This window comes from Sinohyriopsis cumingii, chromosome 3, assembly GCF_028554795.1.
Source record: "Sinohyriopsis cumingii isolate HCF-2022 chromosome 3, ASM2855479v2, whole genome shotgun sequence".
NCBI classification, from domain to species: Eukaryota; Metazoa; Mollusca; class Bivalvia; order Unionida; family Unionidae; genus Sinohyriopsis; species Sinohyriopsis cumingii.
The window spans coordinates 79,251,594-79,275,927 of NC_142963.1; the positions used below are offsets into that span (position 1 = coordinate 79,251,594).

Consider the following 24,334-nt stretch of genomic DNA (forward strand, 5'->3'; position numbering starts at 1 on the left):
GGCCCTTTTCAGGGCCACCCACATTTCTCGAAAAGAGATTGACTTTCAATTGCCTACCCCATTTTTTATTTTATTTTATTTTTTTATTTATTTTAAAAAAAAAATAGTGACCCAAAACTTTTTTCCCCATGTTCAATTTCCCTTGTCCCTATATCGTCCCACGATTTTTCCCCATGTTAATTAACCTTGTCCCTAGACAGTCCCACGAACTATTCCCTAATGTTAATTCCCCTTGTCCCTATATCGTCCCAGGGGTTTTCTCCATGTTAAATTTACATAGTCCCTATATCGTCCCAGGGGTGTTTTTAATGATAAGTCCCATTGTCCCTGAATCGTCCCTATTCACTACTTATGTTCTTACGCATTTCATTGTAGGTCGATAAATCAGCCCTTCACCCGTGATGATATTGATTTTCGGGTGAGGGGCTGATATGACCTATTCATTAAAAGCTGCAATTATCTGCATCCAAATTTTGCTGCACACATCAATGTGTATTTTATTCACTTACCGGTATTTGTGGGGTTGATTTATCGGGCTAATTTCATTGCTACAGTAGTACTTTACTTGAAACTTGTATCATCTGTATGTTTGGAGTTTAGAATATTTATAAATATTAATGATATTAGTGTTGAATTACACTATAGTTTGTTCATAGTTATTTTACGAAGTGTTTTACTTCGTAAACTCTATGTCAATCTGTTTCCCAAAACCGAGAGAGAGAGAGAGAGAGAGAAGAAAGGAAATTCAATCCTCTTGAAAGAGGTGTCACTTGATGATGTTGTAAATACAGCTACATGTCGGGGAATCTTGGCATGAGAGAGTACACAGGTCGAGCTGTAAAGACAAAGCCTGTTTGAGCTTCTGGCCAGCAAAACTTTATTGAAACACTCAACATATAACTTACATTTCAATATCAAACTACAAAAAGCTCAATTTGCGGATATAAGAAATACATATAAAACTACGATGTTCTTTCACTTACCAACATCATACTTGTATAATAACTGCCGTTTATAATGTAATACAGATAATTAAATGTCGAATAAATTCACGATAGCAAAAGAATCTAAAATTCAATATTTCAGACTAATACCGTAATTGAAATATATTTTACTGAATTTATTCTAAAATGTCAACGTATTAAACTCTATTATTTAAAGAGTATTTTATTTATAAATTAACTATTACTGAGTAGGCAGTTGGAGCGAATATTGCTTTTACTATAATCAATAATATAATTATAAGTAAATATAAGTTCTTCAAACAATTAAATTTTCCGATACATAATATTAAAGAATAGCAAAGAAATATTAAAATAATCTAATGTTTAAACATTGTGATGTTAAGTTAACATCTTAACACTAAAAATGCTTATAACACTAAAAAGTCTTATACTATGAAAAATTGTACATAGACGGTTATCTTACCTGCAAAGACAAAGCCTGTTTGAGCTTCTGGCAAGCAAAACTGGTGTCAGCCCGTGTCTGGGGCTTTATATACCCGTTTCTTAAGACAACGCCAAATATGGCGCGCTCCTAGCTCCTTGCGCTGGCCAGAATCTCAAAGTGAGGCTTCGTAGTCTCTTACAGATTATTGTCTAGGTCTATGTACGTTATTACGTAGGTACTTCTGCAAGATCAGCACATTTGCCCTCTATAAGAATCTTTGGAATCTGTCTAGTTCATCTATTTACGTAACCTAATGAATGTACTTTTTTTTTGCTGAGTCTGAGATACAAGCACTGTGTGTATAAGACGGTTCGTACTTGATCATAATAGCGTAATCATTGTTGAATAGTAGTATATAATTGTAACAACAAAAAATGGATTCAGTCTCAATATATTTTAATAGAAAATTACTTTCAATATAATTTATAAACTTACTTTCAATACAATTTAATCAAAACTTACTCTTAATACAATTTAGAGGAATTTTCAATCTTGTTACTTGTACTAAAAAATTCTGTCCTAATAGTTACTTGAGCACTTTCACTCTATTTTCTAGTCCTACATGTAAGACCTCGACTCTGATATTTATGTTTTGGGTGTCAGCCCATTCTATCAGTTTCTACCCAGCAGTAAATAAGTGTTAGGGTCTTATACTCGTACAGATCATGGAGCAGAGTCTGTGTTATTGTTTAATACTACCGAATCCAGCATCCGTCCCGGCTTTAATATTGGAAGTGTGATGACGTCATCAACCATCATTTTTACTATCCGAACTATCACTACATATTTCTGTTCTGGAAATTTATATAAAATTATCATATGATACAATCTGAAATGAAAAGCAAGTTAAACATTTTATCCTGTGAAATTTCTTTCATGATGTTATTCAGCCCATGGTAAAATGGGCTATTTCTGCCTGATGGAGTCGTGTAGAAAGGGTTTGTGACCGCAGTGGTGAAAATAAAGGCTAATTCGCCGGATTGGATTCATGCAATGGTCGTCTAGAGTTATGCGTTGGTACGTTACTGTCTTTTGAATGGATATGCGTAGTTTTTCAGTCTTGCGATTTTGAAACGATAAAAGACGCGTGAGAAAAGTCAAATCAAGCGGATGGTTGTGGTCACGCTTGCACTCCTTGGGGTCATATTTAGTACCGATAAGGTAATTTCGTGTTGTCAGAGATTTCATCGTACTTTATTGATAAAACATCAGACATCAGACTACTGTCCACCGACCCACGAGAAGCTACTGGCATGCTTTCTCACGCACCCACATTGGCCGAGCCCGAGACTCGAATCCACAGAGAGGAGACAGCAGTGATCCGTGAGCGCTTTAGACCACTCAGCCACTCAGGGCCCCAATTTAGTGGAAAGTAAAAAGACTATTACCCTCCCAGCTTCGAGTTACATCCTTCCTCTCCGCGAGGTCAGTGTGATATGAAATGAATAAATGAATGAAATAATGTTTCGCTTTATGTGGAAAAGCATGAACATGAAGAACAACATCCCCCTGAATTGATATGTGGACGTGAAGGAAAATATGAAAATATCGACATAAAGAAGGTGAAAGAGCTTGTCAATACAAGTTGTTTTCACCAAACAAACACCATTTATTTTGTCTGACACAAATAATAATCGGCGCTAGCTTGCTTAAATTTTAGGTATTGGTTCCTTCACTGGAGTCGTCGTTCTTTCGGTATTGTTCTGTGGTAGGAAAATGTCAGATTTTATCTACTTTAAACAGTTGGTATGGTATTCGACACTTATTCACGTTCTGTCAGAGCGCGTTCTACATCCTTGTGGTAATACGGTTGCTCTTGATTACATGTCTCTATACATCTACGACTTATGTACACGTACAACTTAATGAAACATCAGTTTTCCTTGACAATGACATGGTAACATATCATAGTACAAGTTTGTTAGAGGTACGACTTTGCATCTGATCAAACCTTCGCATTGTCGAATGTGTTCCACGTCAGTATGTTCTGTCAGCATCAGTTTGGCTGGTAGGGAATTGAACATATCTGCACATCCAAGGAAACAAACGAACTCGCATCGAAATATTCTGATTTGGCCTCCATAAGAGTCGTCCACATCTTATAGCAGGCGTGTCCCATTGGTTTGTCCTTCAAATAAACTGTCGCATGGATTCAATTGTTCGATATCAACCTATTCGTAATTTTCGACATTTCTATCACTTATCATCCTTAACAATCTAACTTCAGGCGTCGTTGCTACGTTTGCTTGTACAACTCTTCCATGGTGAACTCTGAATAAACACTTTTCAAGTCTCTTTGATGAAAACAAGTCGGGCATCCGTGAATTCGTGGAATTCGTACAATATCTGGAGATTTTTTAAAACCCAACCATTCATAGAAAGAGTTCCAATTATCATTTCACTGCCATTTTTAGTATTTGGTATCCATTTCTCTTCACTTTCACACGAGTAATGGTGCTAGCGCAAAGATTTTGCGAAGTATCGATGGCGGCTCCAGAGATAGTATCAAGGGGCTCTGATAGTAGCTTGTTCTCATGCATTTTTCGATAGACTAATTCACACACTTTAGCAATGGTAGAAGCTCCTTTAGTGTATTGGTACTTCCGTGATCCAGAAATACTTGTCGAAATTTTCCACAACACCGTCATCCCATGTCCAATCAGATCAGTAATATTTCAACATTTGCTCTTGCTGTTGCTCTGATGTTGGCATCATAGTGGCAGTGAAAGTCGGATTAGTCATATAAGGTTGTTCAGAAGCCTTCGATCGTGAATGTCTGTTTCTCTTGGTTTGAGCTTAAGATGTCTGATACATTTGTCTCAGATACTTTAACTCCTTCAAAAAGCGTTGTAATGTAACGTACTTACTGTTTCCTTTTCAATCCCTTCCTTCTGCCGTTCATAGTTAAATGTTTTCCTAATCTCCCCTTCATTTCGCTTTCCATTTTCCTCTCGTTGTCGTTTTTGCTGTTGTTGAAGAAATACTTCTGTTTCTTTTTGACATTGCAAAAAAATCTCCAACTCCTCCTTTTGTTCCTTTCTGAAATCTTTCACCAGTGGTGACAGTGGAAAAAGGGGTGAAGGCAGTACTTCCGCCGCAGGCAAAAAGCCTTGTGGAGACAACAAGAAATCAGCCAAAGCTAAAGTTGCCCTCTTATGGAAGAAGAATAGTTACAATAGCTGCATTAATAAGCGAGTCGGTCGTCGTGCTATCAATCCGAGTATACTATGTACATCAGCAGGCGCACTCCAGTATATTTTCTTTGTTTTTTCTCACTCTCAAGTTTTGTACTCAATATATATATATATATATATATATATATATATATATATATATATATATATATATATATATATATATATATATATATATATATATATATATATATATATTTCACCTGTTCTCAGTCAAATTGGTAAGTTGTCAACAAACCAACAAACGTTGAGTCATCGGTTATTGACTTATACTCACAGTTATGATCGGTTCAGAGATTTTGAGGCACTTGAACCACATTTTAAATTTTTTCTATACCTTTTGCTGTGGACATTGACAAAGTTTCTGAGGACATTGACAAAGTTTCTGAGGACATGCACATTGGTCTTATTGAGCTTCAGAGTGACACTGTTTGGACACAAATATATGGACATTGGAGTTCCAGAGCTCTACAAGTTTCTCTCTCTCTCTCTCTCTCTCTCTCTCTCTCTCTCTCTCTACCCATGTACCTCTAGAGGGTTACCAAGATCTTGGCTATGTATGGTAGCATTTACATATGAGAACAATTTTTCTCTTCTATGAAAATAAACAAGATAGTGTTAAGACCAGGACTCACTGACGAACATTTGGAAGCGACGCTGAGATTAGCATCATCTCAGGATCTCAAAGCAACCTTTGATGTGCTGGTTGAGGCAAAACATTGCGGGCTGTGTTGCCAAAAAGAGACTTAAAATGTGCATCTATGTTTCCAAGTACTGATTAAAGTTCACTTCGAAAATTTTGCTTTTTTAAGTAAAATTGTATATTTAAAACTTTAACACATTTAAAGTTTCATATTTTACTAGATGATATTTTTTTAAATAATGACGTGTGTAGGTGTGATGTGCCCATTGGGCCATCGAAAATGTCATCATGTTGCCCTCAGGGTGGTTTGAGTTTGAGATCCCTGGCATATAGAGATATGGAAAAGAAGACTGTATGTGGGAATGCGAAGAGACAAGGGTGTCTGAAATCGGTATTAATCTACGGACCTGTCATGAGGCAAAGTTCGAGAAAAAGAACACTTTCTCTTTTGTTTGCATGCGTGTGCGTCTGTTTCATCCCCTTCTGCTACTATTAATAATAATGCTGCTACTGCTACTGATAATACTACTATTGTTACTGATGCTACTACTACTGATACTACTATTAATAATGATAATACTACTACTACCACTAAATACTAAACATGCTTCTGCCACTACTTCTACTACTACTACTAAGATACTACTACTACCGCTGCTACTGCTACATGTACGTCTAATGCAACAAAAACTCGTACTGCTGCTACTGTTAGTTATTTCTTCTTTTCTTACTTTTATTTTCTCAGAAATTCGCGTTTACATGTCTGAGACAAGGACTCGCCACAACGTTTTGAAAGAAGGAATGTAGACAAAAATGATTGAGTTAACGAAAATATTCGCCACACCTAGGTTATGATGTGCTATTTGTATGCGACCTCTCCTTTCAATCTAGTCAACAAGGTCAACACAATCTGATATGTACTGTCATTATTGTTCTTCCTCAAATTGGACATTGATTCGTTTGAGAGCAAACACGTGAATGTCATAGCAGATACATTTGACGTATGGCGACTCGAATATTCGAGAATGATGGCTTCATCCTCCCTTCTGAATGTCATCGACGAAAGGTCAGAACGTTAGAGTTGGTAGGCACTATATCTTTGCCATCCCTTCAACATGTTGATTGCTGGATAACTGGTTCAGGAGAAGCCGAATTAGTAAATATATAATCGAACACAAATCACATTTGTTCGATCGTCCTCAACAATGTCTCGTTGGATGTTACAGAGTTTTGAAATCGGCTTAGAAGTTACTCAAAGAAAACGCAAGGGAATCCTCGCGAAGATGATGTTAAAGTATTTTACTCTAGGCAAAGGCTTCTCGTCATCTTCGATGATATGGTAGCTGAAGACGAAGAAGAAATTAAACTTGCGTTTACACGAAAAGGACATTATCGTAATGCCAGCATTATTTTCATTATTCATAATTTATTTCAGCAAAGTAAAGCGCATCGCATCATCAGTCTCAATGCTCATTATGTAGTGTATTTAATAGTACAAAAGACAAATGTCAGGTTTATGTTTTGGCTATACAATTAATAATCACCTGTCTTAATTATGCTTATAACGCAATCTGATTAAAATCAGGTCTCCACTGTCCTTCATGAAGATCTGACAGCGGTAACATAGGATCATGTTCTGGTGACTATGATATTACCATAATCGCTAATTTTATCAGCCAATCAGATAAAGTCTTGAATCTTAACGCTTGGGAGAATGAGCGAAATGGCTTAAGAGCATCATTGTGTGCCGAACGAATCGATTCACTTCCAGATTTCTGAAAGCTTCATTTCAATTGGCTAATTCAAAGGTCACAAGAATATGACCCATAAATGGTCGCTGTCAGATCTTCACGTAGGACATTTGAGATCTGATTTTAATTGGACTGCCTTATAAAGATGTGACTCAAGTGCCACGTGCTAATTTAGTGATCGATTTAAAACCTACCACTTAAAATTAGTTGAGATTTCGTACGAAGTTTGTTTCACGATATATGCCAAGAGAAGGCCCGTTCATTCCTCATTTTTCGTTTGTCAGAAGTAACAGTAAAAATCATAACAACAAAGACACAATAAACGAATTAAAAAGAAAACCACAGTATGACATCAGTCCCTGAAAATTGCACACGTACGTTCATATTTGTTAGAAGCCAGTCTCAAAGCAAATGCTACGTTGACAGCACGTTAATTACTGCAAGGACCAGCACTGCACGTTCTAAATACATATGTCGCTGACAGACTGGCTTCTATCAACAAGTTCATGCATTCGTTGTTCAGCGAAGTGGATTTGAAATTGAACACAAAGTTGTTATTAGCAACATGGACATATACCACTATCAAGCGTACATCAATAATTTCCTGATGTCGGAAAAGAAGCCAAGAACACACCTCGAGTCATCAGTAGTGTGGAAAAACCAGACACCAAGAGTGCCTCCAACGACACGGAGTTGGCAGAAGATGCAGGTCTTCACAACGTAGAATTTAATAACAGCCAAAAGAAAATCAAACAAGGACATAGTTTAGAAATAATGGATTGATTGCACATGGATATGTGCTTGCAATACAAAGTTTGTTTGTTGAATTGTGAGGATGTATATCTTAGACTGAGTCGATATAGTACCTTGCTACATTTTATGTTAAATGGAAATGAAAAAATAAATATTAACATCAAAGAAGCCAGGTTGTACGTCAGACCTTAATATATCTAATCTATAGCTGGAAACGGCATCAGTCAAACAAACGCTCACGAGAAACACAGCCATGTATCCTCTGGAACGAGTTGAAGTCAAAACCTTCACAATCGCCCCTGGACTCAGATCCAAGATCTACGATCGTGTATTCCATCAACTGCCTAAGTACTTGTATACTGGTATAATTAGCAATACTACTCTCATTGGAACTATTGATCAAAACCCTTTTGAGGTCCAACACTTCAACGTGTCCAACATTGAACGGAGTCGAGATGGTCAAACGTTGTGTACCGAACCATTTGAACCTGTCTTTGCCCAGACAAGTAAATTGAGATATTAGTTGTTTGAGGCCACATGGGAATTAGGATTCAATACTACTCACAGCATTTCGTATGGTGATTATTTAGGATTAATTTGCTTGTTAAGATTTGATTTCATTCCAGACCAAGGTAGCTACGAGGAACATTTCCACCTTCGCGTGGAACTTTAGTTTACACTTGTAATACTACTCTTGATATCAACAATCTGAAAGAAGTGATCCAAGACTATCCAAACAAAACATAGGACACGAAGTTAAGAACATAGCTGAAGATGACCTTCAACATTCAGAACATCCAGAACCGAAAGTACAACTGTAATATAAGCAAGTGAAAACGAAAAAGGCAAAGCCGCATTCATGATGTCACGAGGGCTAGAACAAGGACAACACACGGTATTCTGTTTTGCTCACCACTGGGCTAAAAAATATTACATTCATTGCAAGAAAACATTGTTATCTTTGTCAAATCGCCCATCATAGTCAAGTGCAACATAGTCTATGAATGATGATAAGTCACGAAGAAAAGTTTAAAGTGTACATGGAAAAGGCATGGGCAGAGATCCCAAATGAGACGATCTTGAAAGAGTGGTATAAAGTCTTGCGTGACCATTCTCTACCTTCATTGATTTCCTTGGATCTGATTATTGGTTGGTGTGTGGACAGTATTATGTGCATTTTATTCATCAACACAGTCTTAGATTCAAATTAGGACATAAATAATCATTATGAATACATGTTTTCTTTAGATCTAAAAGGTAGTATCCATCAATGGCAAAATGACACCGGAAGTTTAGTCATACTCCTCAGCATTGCCAACCTTGTAAATATGTTGACATTTGTTCTGGGATTTGTCAGCTACACATGAAGAGACAGAAAGTTGCCCTAATACTCTCTTTTCATATTTGGTTCCTTTTTAAGTAAGATGGGCTTGTTAAAAATGTTGATTTAGAAAAATGGCGTTGATTGTTGTTGTTTTTATTTACCAAAACGGGTTTGATATTCTTTTGCGCTTTCTCTGTACACGGATTTTTTATTTAACATTCTGAGGAGAATGGTTTCTCGTGATTCCACCCGATCTCTGTTTTTATGTTTTCTGTGCCTACATCAATGAATGCTTTTCGACACGTCCGCGTATCTGCTTTGAGGAATATTTCACTTCACGTCCTGCTTAGAAGATATTAATTTGATTTTTTTCACAAGTCTTGCCATCCATCGTGGACTTGACAAGTGGAAAACGTGTCCAGGTATTAACAGAAGGCACCATCCTCTTAGACGAAGTAAAGCATTTCCTGGACCGAATTCAAGGAAGGAATATATTTTTCCCTATAAGAGACTGCTAGAATGAACACAGATATAGCACATAATTGCTGATCAAGGATGTGATGAATGAAGGAAAAGAAAGTGTAACGAGTGAGTGTTAAGAAGAGAAAAGGCAGAAGGAACAATTTCAAAATGGTTCCGTCAGTGGCAATAATATCAACAGCAGCAGAAGCAACAAACAAAACAGGAGCCAAAGTCTATAATGCCAAAAGTGGACAATTGGGAAAGTGATACTAACCAGCCTCAATTTTCATCCCCTTTTCAGTGGACCCATGGAGTCACAGTAAATGGGAAAGAATAGCGCTAGCACTGGAGCCCGACCCTGGAGGTCTTGCCACTAAAACAGAGTGTGGCTGATAAAGAACAGAACAAACGGCCCTTTTCAGAGCCACTAAGTTTCTCATGAATAGAATTGTGCTACTCCATTATTGCCAAAATATTTTTTTTTTGTGTAAATGTCTTTGTCTTTTGTCTTTCACAGCTATTCTTAAACCCCCTCCCCTCTCTTCCGTCTCGTGTGTGATAGTACGTTAGTATGCTTGTCTGTATGTAGTGCGAGTACTCTTATCACTGTATGTGATAGTATATAAGAATGTTTGTGTGTATATGTGAATACCTCTACCGTTTGCTCTTCTTACACTTCATTGTTAAGTTAGATGAGTGATAGGGTGTGTATTATATACGTAGAAAGTTATATTAGGATACGGGCTAGTATGGGCAATTTAAGTTTGTTTTTTTAAAGGGGTTTCATTTCTGTTTTATCCCTCTTCCTTTAGCTCGTACCCTTTGTGTGAGTACAATAGGTGTTGCTCTTTATTTGAGTGGTGGATGATCTGTCAAACAGCGCGTTGGTTAGTCAGCTTAGACGTTGATCAGTCAAACCACGTATTGATTAGTATGTGTGGACGTTGATCAGTCAAAACCCATGTTGATTAGTAAGTTTGGGTGTTTAGTCAGTAGATAACTTGGTGCTGGTCCTTCTATCTTTATGTTGATCAGTAGGTATGGGTGTTGGCTACTAAAAATGTATGTTACACTTATGGACTACTTTTTAACATTAACATTCGCCTTGACGCCATATGATTATTTTTTCCACATAAAACAAAAATGTTTTGAGCGACAAGGAAAAATATCATGTTTATTTTAACATTACGTTTTCCTTGTCAATATAGTCATAATCATGTTAAATTCCCCATGTCGCCATAGAGTCATGTCGCCATTCGGTAATGCTTCCAAGATGGCGGTCATGTTAAATTCCTATTGTCGTTGTCGTCATATGGTCATTTTCGTCGCCATATTTTCACACTGTACTTCTGTTATTATTTTCTGGCTATGCGCATGTTATTAATATTAATATTATTATTATTATTATTATTATTATTATTATTATTATCTCTTTGTGTCACAAACGATAACTATCCCATCCCTTCCTTTTACAAGTCAGTTAGTACATTATTATCTCATAGACAACACGTACACTAGATAACACTGTGATCATTGATCAGATTCCCCGTCATTGTAACATTACCCAAACTGATAAAGGGCAGAGGCGGACACAGTGAATTTATTTCCTTAAATAATAATATTTGTCATGAAAGATTGTTTTAAACTGGATAGCGCATGACATCACCATTAACAGGTAAGAATCTGTAGTTATAATATTTACCAATCAACTAATTACCTGTTAAAATCATGCAGTTCTGTTTATGGATGTTACGGATCGGCCTAACCATGATTCTGAGACATACATGGCTTTTTCTGTTCATGTCACGGTGTTTGTTTGTCCATTCATTTTATGCTATTTTTAACTTTTATAGGTTGGATATAATTTTGTCGACTACTCTACATCAAATGCAACCCTTCAGAGTTGGAGCTGTAACCACGGCAAAATAATGAGATAATTTTGCGTTTTAAATAGTTGGGCACTTAGACTTATCAAAGTGTAGAAAAATATATTCAACCCGCTACCAACAGATGAATTGAAAAACCTAGCTATCTGCACTTCCATAGCTAATTACGATTACCTCTAGATCGTAATAAGTACCTACGACTTCGAGGCCTTTTTCTGTAAATTATTTACCAACTGCGGAATACATTTAGTGGTATCTGTCTTAATATTCAAAAATTCTGCCGATGCTGTTGAATGAGGAACATTGTAAGAGGAATAGATTTGTCAGTATTACTGAAATAAATGCCGGTAACGAGCTGATGGGCTAAATTTGTCGTTATTACTGAAATAAATGCCGGTAACGAGTTGAATGACGAGCATTGTAAATGGAATAGATTTGTCGTTATTACTGAAATAAATGCCGATAACGAGTTGAATGACGAGCATTGTAAATGGAATAGATGTGTCTTTATTACTGAAATAAATACCGGTAACGAGTTGAAAGACGATCATTGCAAATAGAATAGATGTGTCATTATTACTGAAATAAATGCCGGTAACGAGTTCAATGACGAGCATTGCAAATGGAATAGATTGCAAATGGAATAGATTTGTCGTTATTACTGAAATAAATGCCGGTAACGAGTTGAATGACGAGCATTGTAAATGGAATAGATTTGTCGTTATTACTGAAATAAATGCCGGTAACGAGTTGAATGACGAGCATTGTAAATGGAATAGATTTGTCGTTATTACTGAAATAAATGCCGGTAACGAGTTGAATGACGAGCATTGTAAATGGAATAGATTTGTCGTTATTACTGAAATAAATGCCGGTAACGAGTTGAATGACGAGCATTGTAAATGGAATAGATTTGTCGTTATTACTGAAATAAATGCCGGTAACGAGTTGAATGACGAGCATTGTAAATGGAATAGATGTGTCATTATTATTGAAATAAATGGCGGTAACGAGTTGAATGACGAGCATTGTAAATGGAATAGATTTGTCATTATTACTGAAATAAATGCCGGTAACGAAGCTCAGATTACGCATTCACTTTTGTATATCTTTAACGCATATCTTCTTTTCTGTGTTGCATTGCGTTTTAACCTTTCTACGGGGTTTGTTTTTACACATACAAAACAATATTGTACAGAGTTGCATTATGTTAGTGTGGTCATTTTGTAACACAGGTGCTCGACACGAGCTTGATGTTGAGAAGAAAAAAAAAACAGTAATCTGAAGGAAAAAAATTATACAGAGTGACAAAACTACCTAAGATTACCACTTGACCCGTTCTGACACAGGACCCTCTCTATCAGAATATATAAGAGAGAAGGTACGGAACTTGCAAATACTTCGTTCCACCCACGACCCTCGATTTCCTTCTGCTATTTCCGTCTTTAAAGGCACACGACCATACCATATGGCTTGTTTTACTTCTGAGATATTTTTTCTATTCATCAAGCCATCATTGACTTTTCTGCGTTGTACCAAACTGAAGTTACGGGCTCAGAAACGTGGCATTCAAATGTCGACATTAAAGAAACGAGCGTTATTTGAAATTAGCGACATCTGCATGCGTTTATAAAAATTTATCCCCATACCCCTTCCCATTATCTAACTACTAATGCTTTTTTGACGGATCCGAAGATAGACGGCCATTTTAGCTGATTGTGCCCAGGCGATATTATTAATAAGACTTGAAGAATATTGCATGAAAGTTTCCGCCAATGTTATATCAACCCAGTGTTTTATATGCCTTTATAGCAACTGTTCTGACATTCATCCTAAACTGGTGAAAAACGTCTTCGAATCTAGATTACATGGAATGAATCTAGACTGCCTGGACTGTTTATGTTATGTTTCGCTTTGAGACTAATTTTCCTCACCCATGCGACAGAGAAATCTATCTATCTTGCTGACCTTACTTTTTCTGTCTCAACCTGGTGATCTCACACCTGTCGTCTCAGTCATGGTGTGTCCACCCGCTAGGAACTACTTTAAAAAAAAACAACAAATGTCTCTACAACTTTGACAACACCGTACAAAACATTTTCACACACACACACACACACACACACACACAAGCCAAACAATTTGATGCTCCAGTCACACAAGCAATTCACATCACTAGCCGTACAAAACCAAACTCTCTCAAGAGCTACTGAAAAACCTGCAAAACCAGAAATGTGTTACGTCAAACTGGTTTCTTGTAACTTTGTCGAACATCCAGAATCTATCCGAGTTGAATCAAATATATTAATGCCATTGCAAACGTAGACTCATTTACGTACGAACCGGAGTAGCTCATTCACCAGTCCACATGTTATTCCACAAAAAAAGATTTCCATGTAGCGTATCATTGCACTAGTGATAGCTACACTTGCCATATTTCCAGAAAATATTAATTTCCAAAATGTCATGAATTAAATATTTCCTTATATGGCTACACACTTCTTTTGAACTTTGCCCTGTATGTTTATTCATAGTGTACTGCACAGTATCGTTGCCTACCATAGAAAGTTTTCCAAATTAGAACTGATAAAGTTAAAACGTAACCTTTTGAAATATATAAATTATTTATTGTCAGTTTCATATTTCATCCATCAGTTAAATGTGATAATACAGTAATAATATACAATGATTTTATGTTTCTTTTTTCTAATGCGTAGAACTTGTGTACTTAGGTTCAACGGTCACCCCATAGCCTTATTAACATATTCGTCTTAATGCGCAGTATAAACAAAAGCACGTGGTTCGAGACGCTCATTGTTCAATACTTCCAACACATAACAACTATAACTTTTTTCTTCATTTTTTTTTCCTTTTCTAAGAGCGGAATATATAGCTAGAATCCATTAAGATAATTATTCAGATTTTCATAAAAGTGTACAAAACCCGATGACCTTTATATAGAGTGAGAAGCAATAATAGTACTGTGTTTTGACTCCGCTAACTAAATTGTAAGGGTGCTGGGTTATTTTTATTTAGTTTTAAAAATTGGGTGAGAAAAATAATCCATGTCGGTGTTTGTACCTAGACACGGAAATCCCAGTCGACCTAGATTCATGGGGAGACAAAAAATATAACCCCTTGACTGGGATTTCCTTATCTCGGTCTAAACCCAAACATATATTCTATTAGAATTCGGTGAGTAACCCCAGTGCTACTAGTTTCTCGCTTCTTATTTATGCCCCCCTTCCTCTGCTTCACCCCCACCTCATTCTCTTTCTTCCCTTTTGAAAATGAAGGTTTCATAACACATTTAATACAGACTCATTTTGAGACATAATGCATTTTGGTATGACAGAAGCCTATCTATCCAAAACAATGTAAACGTTTCTGTAACCGTTGAAAGTTACATAGTTTGCAAATAGACAACCATTGGCAATATCATGTATTTGTCCCATGCTTTGATACCTGCACTGCAAGTGTACCAGGAACATCTAAATTTGATCTCATTCATCTCACCCTACGTCCGTAATGGCTAGCTCGTTAATACGATGATACAAATATCATTAGACATTGGACAAATTCAACTTAATAGGCATGTTTACGTCCATATATCAATGATTTGGTTAGATTTACGGATCGTTTTAATATCTAAGTCATTTAATAGGTTTTAGATGTCTTACTACTTTCATATTTTATTTTCATTTTTTAGAACGATATGGGAGTGGACACGAATTAATTTATCTGCGTCCTTTCCCAGAGCATAAAAAAATGATCCAAAGATGACATTCATTTCATACACGCACACTGAGCATGCCTGAACTAAAAACATATACGTATATATTAGCTTAAATAAAGATGTATACTTGGCCTTTGTTAGTGAAAATCCAATAAGCACACTATCGCAGAAACCGCATAATCTGGACCCAACATAAATTTGGTAAGCATGTTTTTACCCACCCTTTGATAACCTCATTATACTTTTATGTCATTTCTGTGATTATAACACAAATAATTAGCTATTATCTTTCTTGTCTTCAGATATCCTTAGCACAAATAACTTAGACACCTGCTTACATGGACAGTGAAATTTAGTAGGCCTATTTATAGACTGACTTAAGTAAACGGCCTGATTATATTTCGATCCAGATTATGCAAGTTTCTTGCATGTTTTTGCTAACTATTTTATATTCTTTTGGACTTGTCCCTTTTGAATAAAAACATTGGGATGAATATGAAGTAACATTTGTTATATGCATACCTAGCAAGATGCTATCATAATTTCAGATAATTATTTAGGGTCACCTTTGTTGTAATTTTCTGTATTGGTTTAGCTCGTGCTTTAATTAAAAGTGTAAATCCTGTTAGTAAATTAATTTTGAAAGCGCCTGATAATAACATTTTGTTAGGTCTATTTATAGCCATAAGTAGGTGACCTGACTAACCTAACTTAATATATTTTTCACTTTGTCTGTGTACACTTTGAAGATAAACATCTCTTTGGGCAATCTGTGTATTTTTACAATTTGGACATTAACTGTTTTGCTGCAGTGGGAGAATACATGCTTACAAACGTAAACCTATGTTCATTTTGTTTTCTTAACGGCACAGAAAGACACTAAAACTTATTTTAGCTCTTATGCAAAAAGTGCAGCCAATGTTCAATAACCACAAAAGAAAATTTCTCATGATTTTACATGTATTGGTTTGTGTTCTATGTGCACAAAGTTTGTTAAAGCCCGTGGAGTTTGGTTCTGTCTCTATTCTTCCTTCGAATTTTTATTGTTTTCCTCAACTTATTTAACTGTAGATATGAAGATCCAAAGGTTTGTCATCATTTTCACAATCTGGTGTATGAAAGGTACAATGGCAGCGGATTCTTGTACACCAGGTAAATGCTCATCTCTGTCTATTGAACATTCGATTGCTACAGCTATTTTTATATGTATTAGTAGGATCTGTCTGTCTATCTATCTATCTATCTATCTATCTACATAAATAACAAGGTAGTCCTGTGATTTAAATATAGAAAGCACTAACTCATTAAGACCGACTTTACTTAATAAGTATTACACCAACTTGGGTTTACTTGACAAAGATTAGGAACAGACTATCACATAGTCACATTAATGCTTTAGGGTTAGACAAAGGAGAATAAAAATATATGGATTTACATGTGGTAGACATAATATAAATTTACGGATATAATTAGAGAGCTATAGTTTGCGTTTCCATCCGTCGGTCGCACATTCGTTTCAGCGTTATGTACATCATGATTTTAAGGTGTATAGCGAATTTTAAGTTTTTCTGCACACTTTCTGCGCTATAACTCTTCAAAGCAATTTGAGATCAAGGAACGAAACTTATATAATTATACATCATCGCTATAAAGTGTCGCGCACCACACTGGTGTAATGTCTTCAGGATCAAGATGAGCTCTCTCTTCAGGATCAAGGTCAGCTCTCACAATATTACGTTTTCGTCACATTTTAGCTTCTCCTCCATAATGAGCCGTTCGAGGGACGAAACTTGCTATACATATACATCGTCATTAGAAGGTGTGAGGCGTATCACATTGGGTGTACTTTCTTTAATTTCAAGATCACGTCCCAGCATTTTACGTTTTCCACCACACTTTCCCTTTCGCTCTTTAGTTTTGAAGGTGTCTGAGATTACGTAACGTACATTGATACACTTATACATCATCAATGGAAAATATGTCAAGTATTACGCTGTCATGTTTTTACTGGTAAAGGTCAGAATTCAAGATTATAGTTATTCATCTTACTACACCTACCGCTCTGTAACTTTTCAACTTTGTGAGATTAAGTAATCAAAATATACTTATTTATCGGAATTATATGTGTATTTGATTTGCATTGTTTGTTAGGTTTTATTCGTTTAATTCCATTATATGCTATAGATAATGTAATAGTGTATGTTTGACTTGACCTTGTCCAAAATCATGATCATTTTCTACCTGACCTGCATCTTTGATTTTGGTGTCGTAAACAACATGTTTCTCTCAACCTGAGTCTAGAACTTTGGAAATTCCCTATGAAGTGCCAGGTCTACCTGTTGTTTAATACATTTTATATATTATTTTAGAAATAGACTTCTAATTATAATCCAGATTTTATCTTGTAAATATTTGGAGCCTTCCAGAAGGAAACCTTCCATTGTGTAATATTATTTTTGTAGAAAATACTAACTGTGACCTGAGGTCAAGTAGACGATATAATCTTGTTTTTCTAGAAAATAATTATTTGTGCTTGAAAATCTTAGCAGAATCAGTTGCATTATTGTTTTGTCCGGAAATTCATTTGGGCTGGAATTTATTTATTCCAATTGTTTCATTTAAGTTATTCTTCTTCGGAAGTGCTCAAACATAACGTTTTTTTAAATTAGAGACTCAAATTTATACCTCAATTTGAAATAATGATATATTCTTGGATTGTATATTTGTGATCCAACGAAAGACTGTTGGCACATCAACAATACACAGGCCACCACAGGCACATCAACACTAACACCATTGGATTTAATTTGGGTTTCTACTTAAGTTTATTCAGAACTTTATGTATTATGACTTGTGACTGTAATTATGGGATTATCTGGGATTTAATTCTCAATACCCTAAGTTCTTTTTTTACATGTTCACTTTGTTTTCAAGGTAAATAATTTATTTGTTGTATTTTACAAAGTTTGTTGCTTCTCACTCTTTTCTAGTACTTATTTTAAGACCACAGAGTTGTAATTTACGTTATGTTGTAAATTACATACGGGTTCCTATTTTCAAGGTCAATGCTCATTAAGTTTTCCTCACTATTTTCTGTCCAATCTATTACATCAAAGCTGTTAAAGATTAAGGAATGTACCTTAGTCTTCTTATAAGTCATCATTAGCAGGCATGGCTCGTGCCACACTTGGAGTCCTATTTTTAAGATCATTGTCTTGCTTTAATATGTTCAACTTTCCATGACTCTTTACTTTCCACTGAAAGAGACATTTTATATGAATGGATGTAATTTGTACAAATGAATTTCATCACTAGTGTGTCGCAGACTCCACAGAGGCGTATGTTTCTACAAATTATAAAAGCACGGTTTCTAAACCCGAACCAGATGAAATCTAATCGCGACCCACAGCACATGGAAACTTTTCTGGCATCATGCACATGACTCCCATTTTTGCACTCGCATGTGCCTACTACCAAGCAGTTAGTAATTAAACCCCGATCGGTTTGAATGTAGCCCCGGTCGTTACCCACACAGGAGCGACTGCCCTTCACGCGAGTACCTCACAGCAATATCAATCAGCTCTGTCTGAAACATAAATAATTCTTGGAACATCATTGTGCTGGATGGTAAGCAAAAATACTATCAACAAGAACAATCTGAGTGGCGTCCGGTTCTATTTAAATGAGACTATTATATTAAATAAGAGCAGCGAGTAGAATGTTTTTGAAAATATCACCTTTTGACGCAGTTATCATGAAACATCTGCGTCCATAGCTAATATGGAAATAAAAATTGACCTATCAATTGTGTGTTTTTGCCGTCACATGAAAGTCTCATGTCTAGTCTGAATGCAGCACATCGTTTTCTCAAAATGGCTAAAAATTATGTCCAATTTTTCAAATACGTATTTGGGGCTTTCTTGAAAAACTGACCAGGTCAGGAATCACGTTTGACGAGCACGGTGAAGAAACGTGGTAATTCATTGTGTGATTTTGTGGGACAAAATTTAAAGTTGTTGACGTTGACTGAGTTGACAAGGGCAAATCAATTAGATATTGCCTTTGACCTGTAATATATCGATGGCATCCAGACTTAGCAACCTTCAAAGACTATAAGAATCGATGAACAATACCAAAGAAACGAAGCAGTGCAGACAATGAAGAAATTCTTTGAGGTAATTTCCAAGTCCATTGGAGGAAATGCCATGGCTGAGATATTTTGCAGCACTGTAGGTCATTTGATGATGTTCGATACAAACATACAAAGTCTGGCCATGCTCGAGTTGATGTAATACTCACTGAGGGATCATTTGAAATCAATTTTATGGAAAATCTGTCCAGGTTCACAGAGTTATTTTATAAAGACTCCAGAAAGATCAAGTCTGGGACCAGCGCAGATGCCTGCGGCAGCAAAGCGAATTTAAGGTCGGATGAGGTTTTCTGCCAAAGAGCATGAGCAGATCTCCATGCGGGGGTTTATGTAATTTTTTATTTAAAACTGCTAGGAGAATTAAAAAAATTTAAAAAACAGTTTTCTGAAATATTTTTGCCAAATTTCATGCATCCGAGGACGAGCACCCAATTCTTATGTTACTTGTTTAGGCTGACAAAAAAAAAACCAGTAACAAAAGAAAGAGTGAAAACAACAAGCTTGAAAAAATTTAACAAATAATTTTTTTCACTGAAAAAAAATCCCTGTAAAAATGAAAAAATAAGAACTTACAGTTTTAAGAATCAAGTCCCAAAATAATCCAAGAATTATCCACAAATAATATTTTAGAAGTCCTAATAATGAAATGTTCTAATGAATTCAAGTTCGATCCCCAATGAAGAATCCAAAATGGAGGGTGATGACGAATACTGTATCCTTTATGGTGTAGTATTGTCTACAGTTCTTTTTATTCCACAGTCAATAATAATCCAGTGTTTGAATTTCAGAATAAAATTTAAATAAATGTCTTTGTCCAATAATTCTGTATGAGCACTTAAATATTTCCAGGAAAAAGAATTATTCATTTAGAATCCAAATAATTTGAATAAAAATTATTACTCCAACTGACACAATATACACTTTCCAGTGTAGAGAAAAATCCCCAACCGACTAAATATCTCCATAAACAAAGATTATACAGTAACTTGAAATGCAAAACAGATTCCTGGATGAGGGTCACATGATTACATTCTAGAAAGATTTAGAAAATATCTACAAGTCTAAAGGCACGTAGCACAGTACAGCCTCGATTTCACCACCACCATTCTCACACCAACAATTTATTTTAAAAAAAAGAAGTTGTTTACTTGACTCCCAATCAAGGCCAGGAACTAAGTCAAAAATAGAAACAGTGTTTATATTACATGTATTAGGTATTTATGAAAAGATTCATGTCAAAATGAATTTTCTGGAAAATATCAAATTTTTAGTAAATAAAATTACATTACATTGACATGTAATGAAATTGTAAAATAAAAAGATCTTACAACTTACAAACAATTAAATTAAACTGACACATATATAAATGGGATGCTTGCTTATATTTTGTCTCAGATATTTAAAACAAAGTTGCAGGGAAGAGGAACAATGTTTGGTCATAAGTACTTGTGTATATTGAAAATCCAAAATTACAGAATCTTATAAGCACAAACTTTAGACAAAGATCTTAATTTTCAGTTCATGTACCACCATGACAGATGTTAAAATATACTTGATTCCTCCCCTTCCCCGAATATCTAACAACTGGAATGCTTAGTAGTGGAATTGATATACTTCATGTGGAAACATTATAAACATTCTGGTTTGACTTAACTAAACAGAGTCAACTAACTACATATGTGACATCACACAGAAATTTCCATGCTGTTAAATGTTCTATTGATTTGGAAGGACAGTTGCTCTTTGTAAAAGAATCTACCTTTAAGTGTTACTTGTCATGGAACTGAGCAGTATTAATTCAACTGTGACTATTTTTTAACTGCAACAAATGAATATGCTTGCTCTGAGCCAGTTTAAAACAAAGTATTGCTGCTTTCACTCTAAATTTCAGATTGGTAATAATTAAATCTTGAATTTATGAAATTATTTGAATAATGTCCAACTTTTGGGAGTTAAGGCTGGACATTATTCATCTTATTTCATAAATTCAGTATTAAATCATTACTCATTTGAGAAGCTCTATATATCAAACTACTGATAACAAGCACAAGAAACAAAGTGTGGTGCATGCTTACAAAAGTTTAAGAAAACATTTAACAAATATGGTCTCTTGATTTCTTGATATAGTGAGCAATTTAATTATACTTATGTTTCTTTTTTCAGTTAATTATGTGACTAGTATCCCTGAATGCAGCGACAAGTGTGGTGAGACTCGAGTAGCCATTGGTTGTTCCTGTTCAGCACCTCCTTCAGTTACAATTGTAGATGCTATTACAAAAGCATGTTCCATTGAACCTCTAAAATTTAGATATAATCAAAGCTCACATAAGTATGACCTCATTTTAAACAACACAATTGACCTTGACCAAGAATGTATGGTAAGTATTTTGATGTCAACTCCATGATTATTATTGGTGTTATTATTATTAACATTATTATTATGATTATTATTATTATTATTATTATTATTATTACATGTATTATGAAAAACCCATTTGCCAGTGTATTGGTTTGAATGTCTCATAGAATGCATTTGTTTGATGTAAATGATAATTAAAAATGTCTCCAATTTCATCAGACTTTAAATAAGGCACTCAGCTCCATGTCTTTCTGTCCCCACTGTAAAATTATCATGAAGTGAAATTCAGAATCTGTATCTCAATGACAATCTGTGAAATATCTTACTGGATTTTTCTACTCCAGTTATTCTGTTGTATATTCCAGATGATCAGTACACAAAATTTGAGATAATATGTTAGTCTTACTTTGGTCTTTGTGTGAAAGCAGGGCCTGATACTATTATGGTCAAGTTACGCAATAAGAAAAATACAGGTTTTAACATTTTCGTTACATTTTTTTTAAATGTTTACCATAACTCGTGACAGCTATGTTAATTTCATTCTACTAAACATTTTCAGCTGTAATATACAGTGCTTTTGATAATCCAAAATTCATTTTTAGTCAGAGGAAGAAGCATTTCAATTTGAATTGTCTACACATATTTAAAATGCTAATAAGAACTCTGTGTGAGACTTGCCTGTAGAATGTTTTAATTATTTAAATTAACTGTGTTGTCCATTATGCATGATAACAAACATCACTGAAATTTGTTTATCCGATTGTCATTGGGAGTGATCATTAACAATTAATGTTCTGACTAGCTGATTGATAATTGGCTAATTTCATGATATTTAATACTAAATATATTAGGTGGAACGATGTGCATTATTTATTGATCTGGGACGTGTTTTGCCTGCAATTGTGACATGAAAAATATGGTGAGGCCTAAATCACCACTCAAGTCTTTTTGTGTTCTTAGCTCAGTTAAATGTTATGTATGAACCACTAATGCACATGCACAAGAATTAACAGTAAACCAATTTCTGGTCATTTTGAGAAAACACAGTCATCTACTATTCATTTGTATGTATCGGGTAATGTAGGTAGGAGTAAATGATGTTTTAACAGTTTTAATATCTTACTCATAAAAGATGATATGCATTTAAAGAACTATTGTTCTAGGAGTTTAGAAAATGTAATATTAATTAATGCAATATTTACCAGACAAAAATGTTTAACAATTTGTTCCATAAACTATTTGCAAGGCTGTTTTTTCTCCATACATGTACTATTGAGTAATGCAAACATTTTATACCCATCTAATTTTTTTCCTTTAGGTTATTGCACAGTCTCAGTTCAAATACAGTAACACCACTCTCTTAGCTTTCCACAAAACCTGATCAGGGGTCTGTTCTTGGACCTGTTCTCTTCATTCTATACACTCAACTGCTCTCAAGTGTCATAGATGATCATCCAGTGTCTTATCAGTTGTATGCTGATGACACCCAAATATCCAAATCTAGCTACCCAACTGAAGTTGATGCTACCATCCAAGGTGTAGAGAGGTGCATTTCTGATGTGAAATCATGGATGACATGTAACAAGCTGCAGATGAATGATGATAAAACTGAGGCCATTCTGATCACAACACAAAGACTTTCTCATTCACATCCTTTACCTCAAACAATAAATATCAGCAACACCAACATCAAATTCACACAATCAGTACGAAACCTAGGTGTTACTCTGGACAATACTCTCACATTGCACCAACATGCCATGAACATATGCAAGGCTGCATACCTTGAGCTGAGATGCATCAGCTCCATTTGCAAATATCTTTCAGTTGATGCCACTAAAACACTTGTGTGTTCAATAGTACTTTCAAGACTGGACTATTGTAACTCAATTCTGTCTGGTTCATCTCAATATCTACTCCAGAAACTTCAAAAAGTTCAAAACACAGCTGCTTGGATTATACTTAGAGTACCACTATCAGAGCACACCTCCCTGCTGCTCTGTACCCTACACTGGCTATTCATTTGATCCAGAATCAAACACAAAATTTGTTCTCTCTGCTACGTTTTGCTGACGGACTCCAGTCCAACATGCCTATCTGACCTCACCCATGTGTACACACCAGCAAGATACTTACACTCCTCTTCTGACAATCTTATACTCATTATTCCCACTATGAAAACAAAGTCATATGGACAGCATTCTTTTGCATACCAGGGCCCAGCAACGTGGAAAGAATTGCCCACTGAACTTAGACACAAAGACACAGTGATACCATTCAAGAGTGCTCTTTAAACTCACTTATTTCAACTGCAAGAACAAACTTAAAGACCTAATAATGTTTCCTACCCTAAATATTTTCAGTATGTTTTTTATGTTTTCTAATTTCATGGTGTTTGTTTTTGTAATCATATCATTATATATGTTTTTATGCTATAGGTGTTGTCTAATGTTGTAAAGTGCTTAGAGCTTCTAAAGATTAGGCGCTATACAAAGTCCTTATTATTATTATTATTATTAATGTTTCCCATCTGACATAACATAGACAAGGCATAGGTATCCCACTGGTCTTTATCCCTCCAATAGTAACAGTGTCCTCATTGTAGTTAAAATTGGTTAAAGTTTTTC

The 24,334-nt window shown here is 35.4% G+C and overlaps 1 protein-coding gene across 1 annotated transcript in view; it reads left to right on the plus strand.

Annotated features, from left to right (window-relative positions):
* The first annotated feature begins 11,123 nt into the window (after positions 1–11,123).
* The window catches only part of LOC149803171 (cadherin-23-like), a 59,251-nt gene continuing 46,040 nt past the window's right edge, over positions 11,124–24,334 (plus strand). The window contains exons 1-3 of the mRNA XM_089951349.1: positions 11,124–11,251; positions 16,270–16,350; positions 21,512–21,726. Coding sequence (XP_089807475.1) covers positions 11,233–11,251; positions 16,270–16,350; positions 21,512–21,726 — 315 coding nt within the window. The 5' untranslated portion in view covers positions 11,124–11,232. The remainder of the gene's footprint in view (positions 11,252–16,269; positions 16,351–21,511; positions 21,727–24,334) is intronic.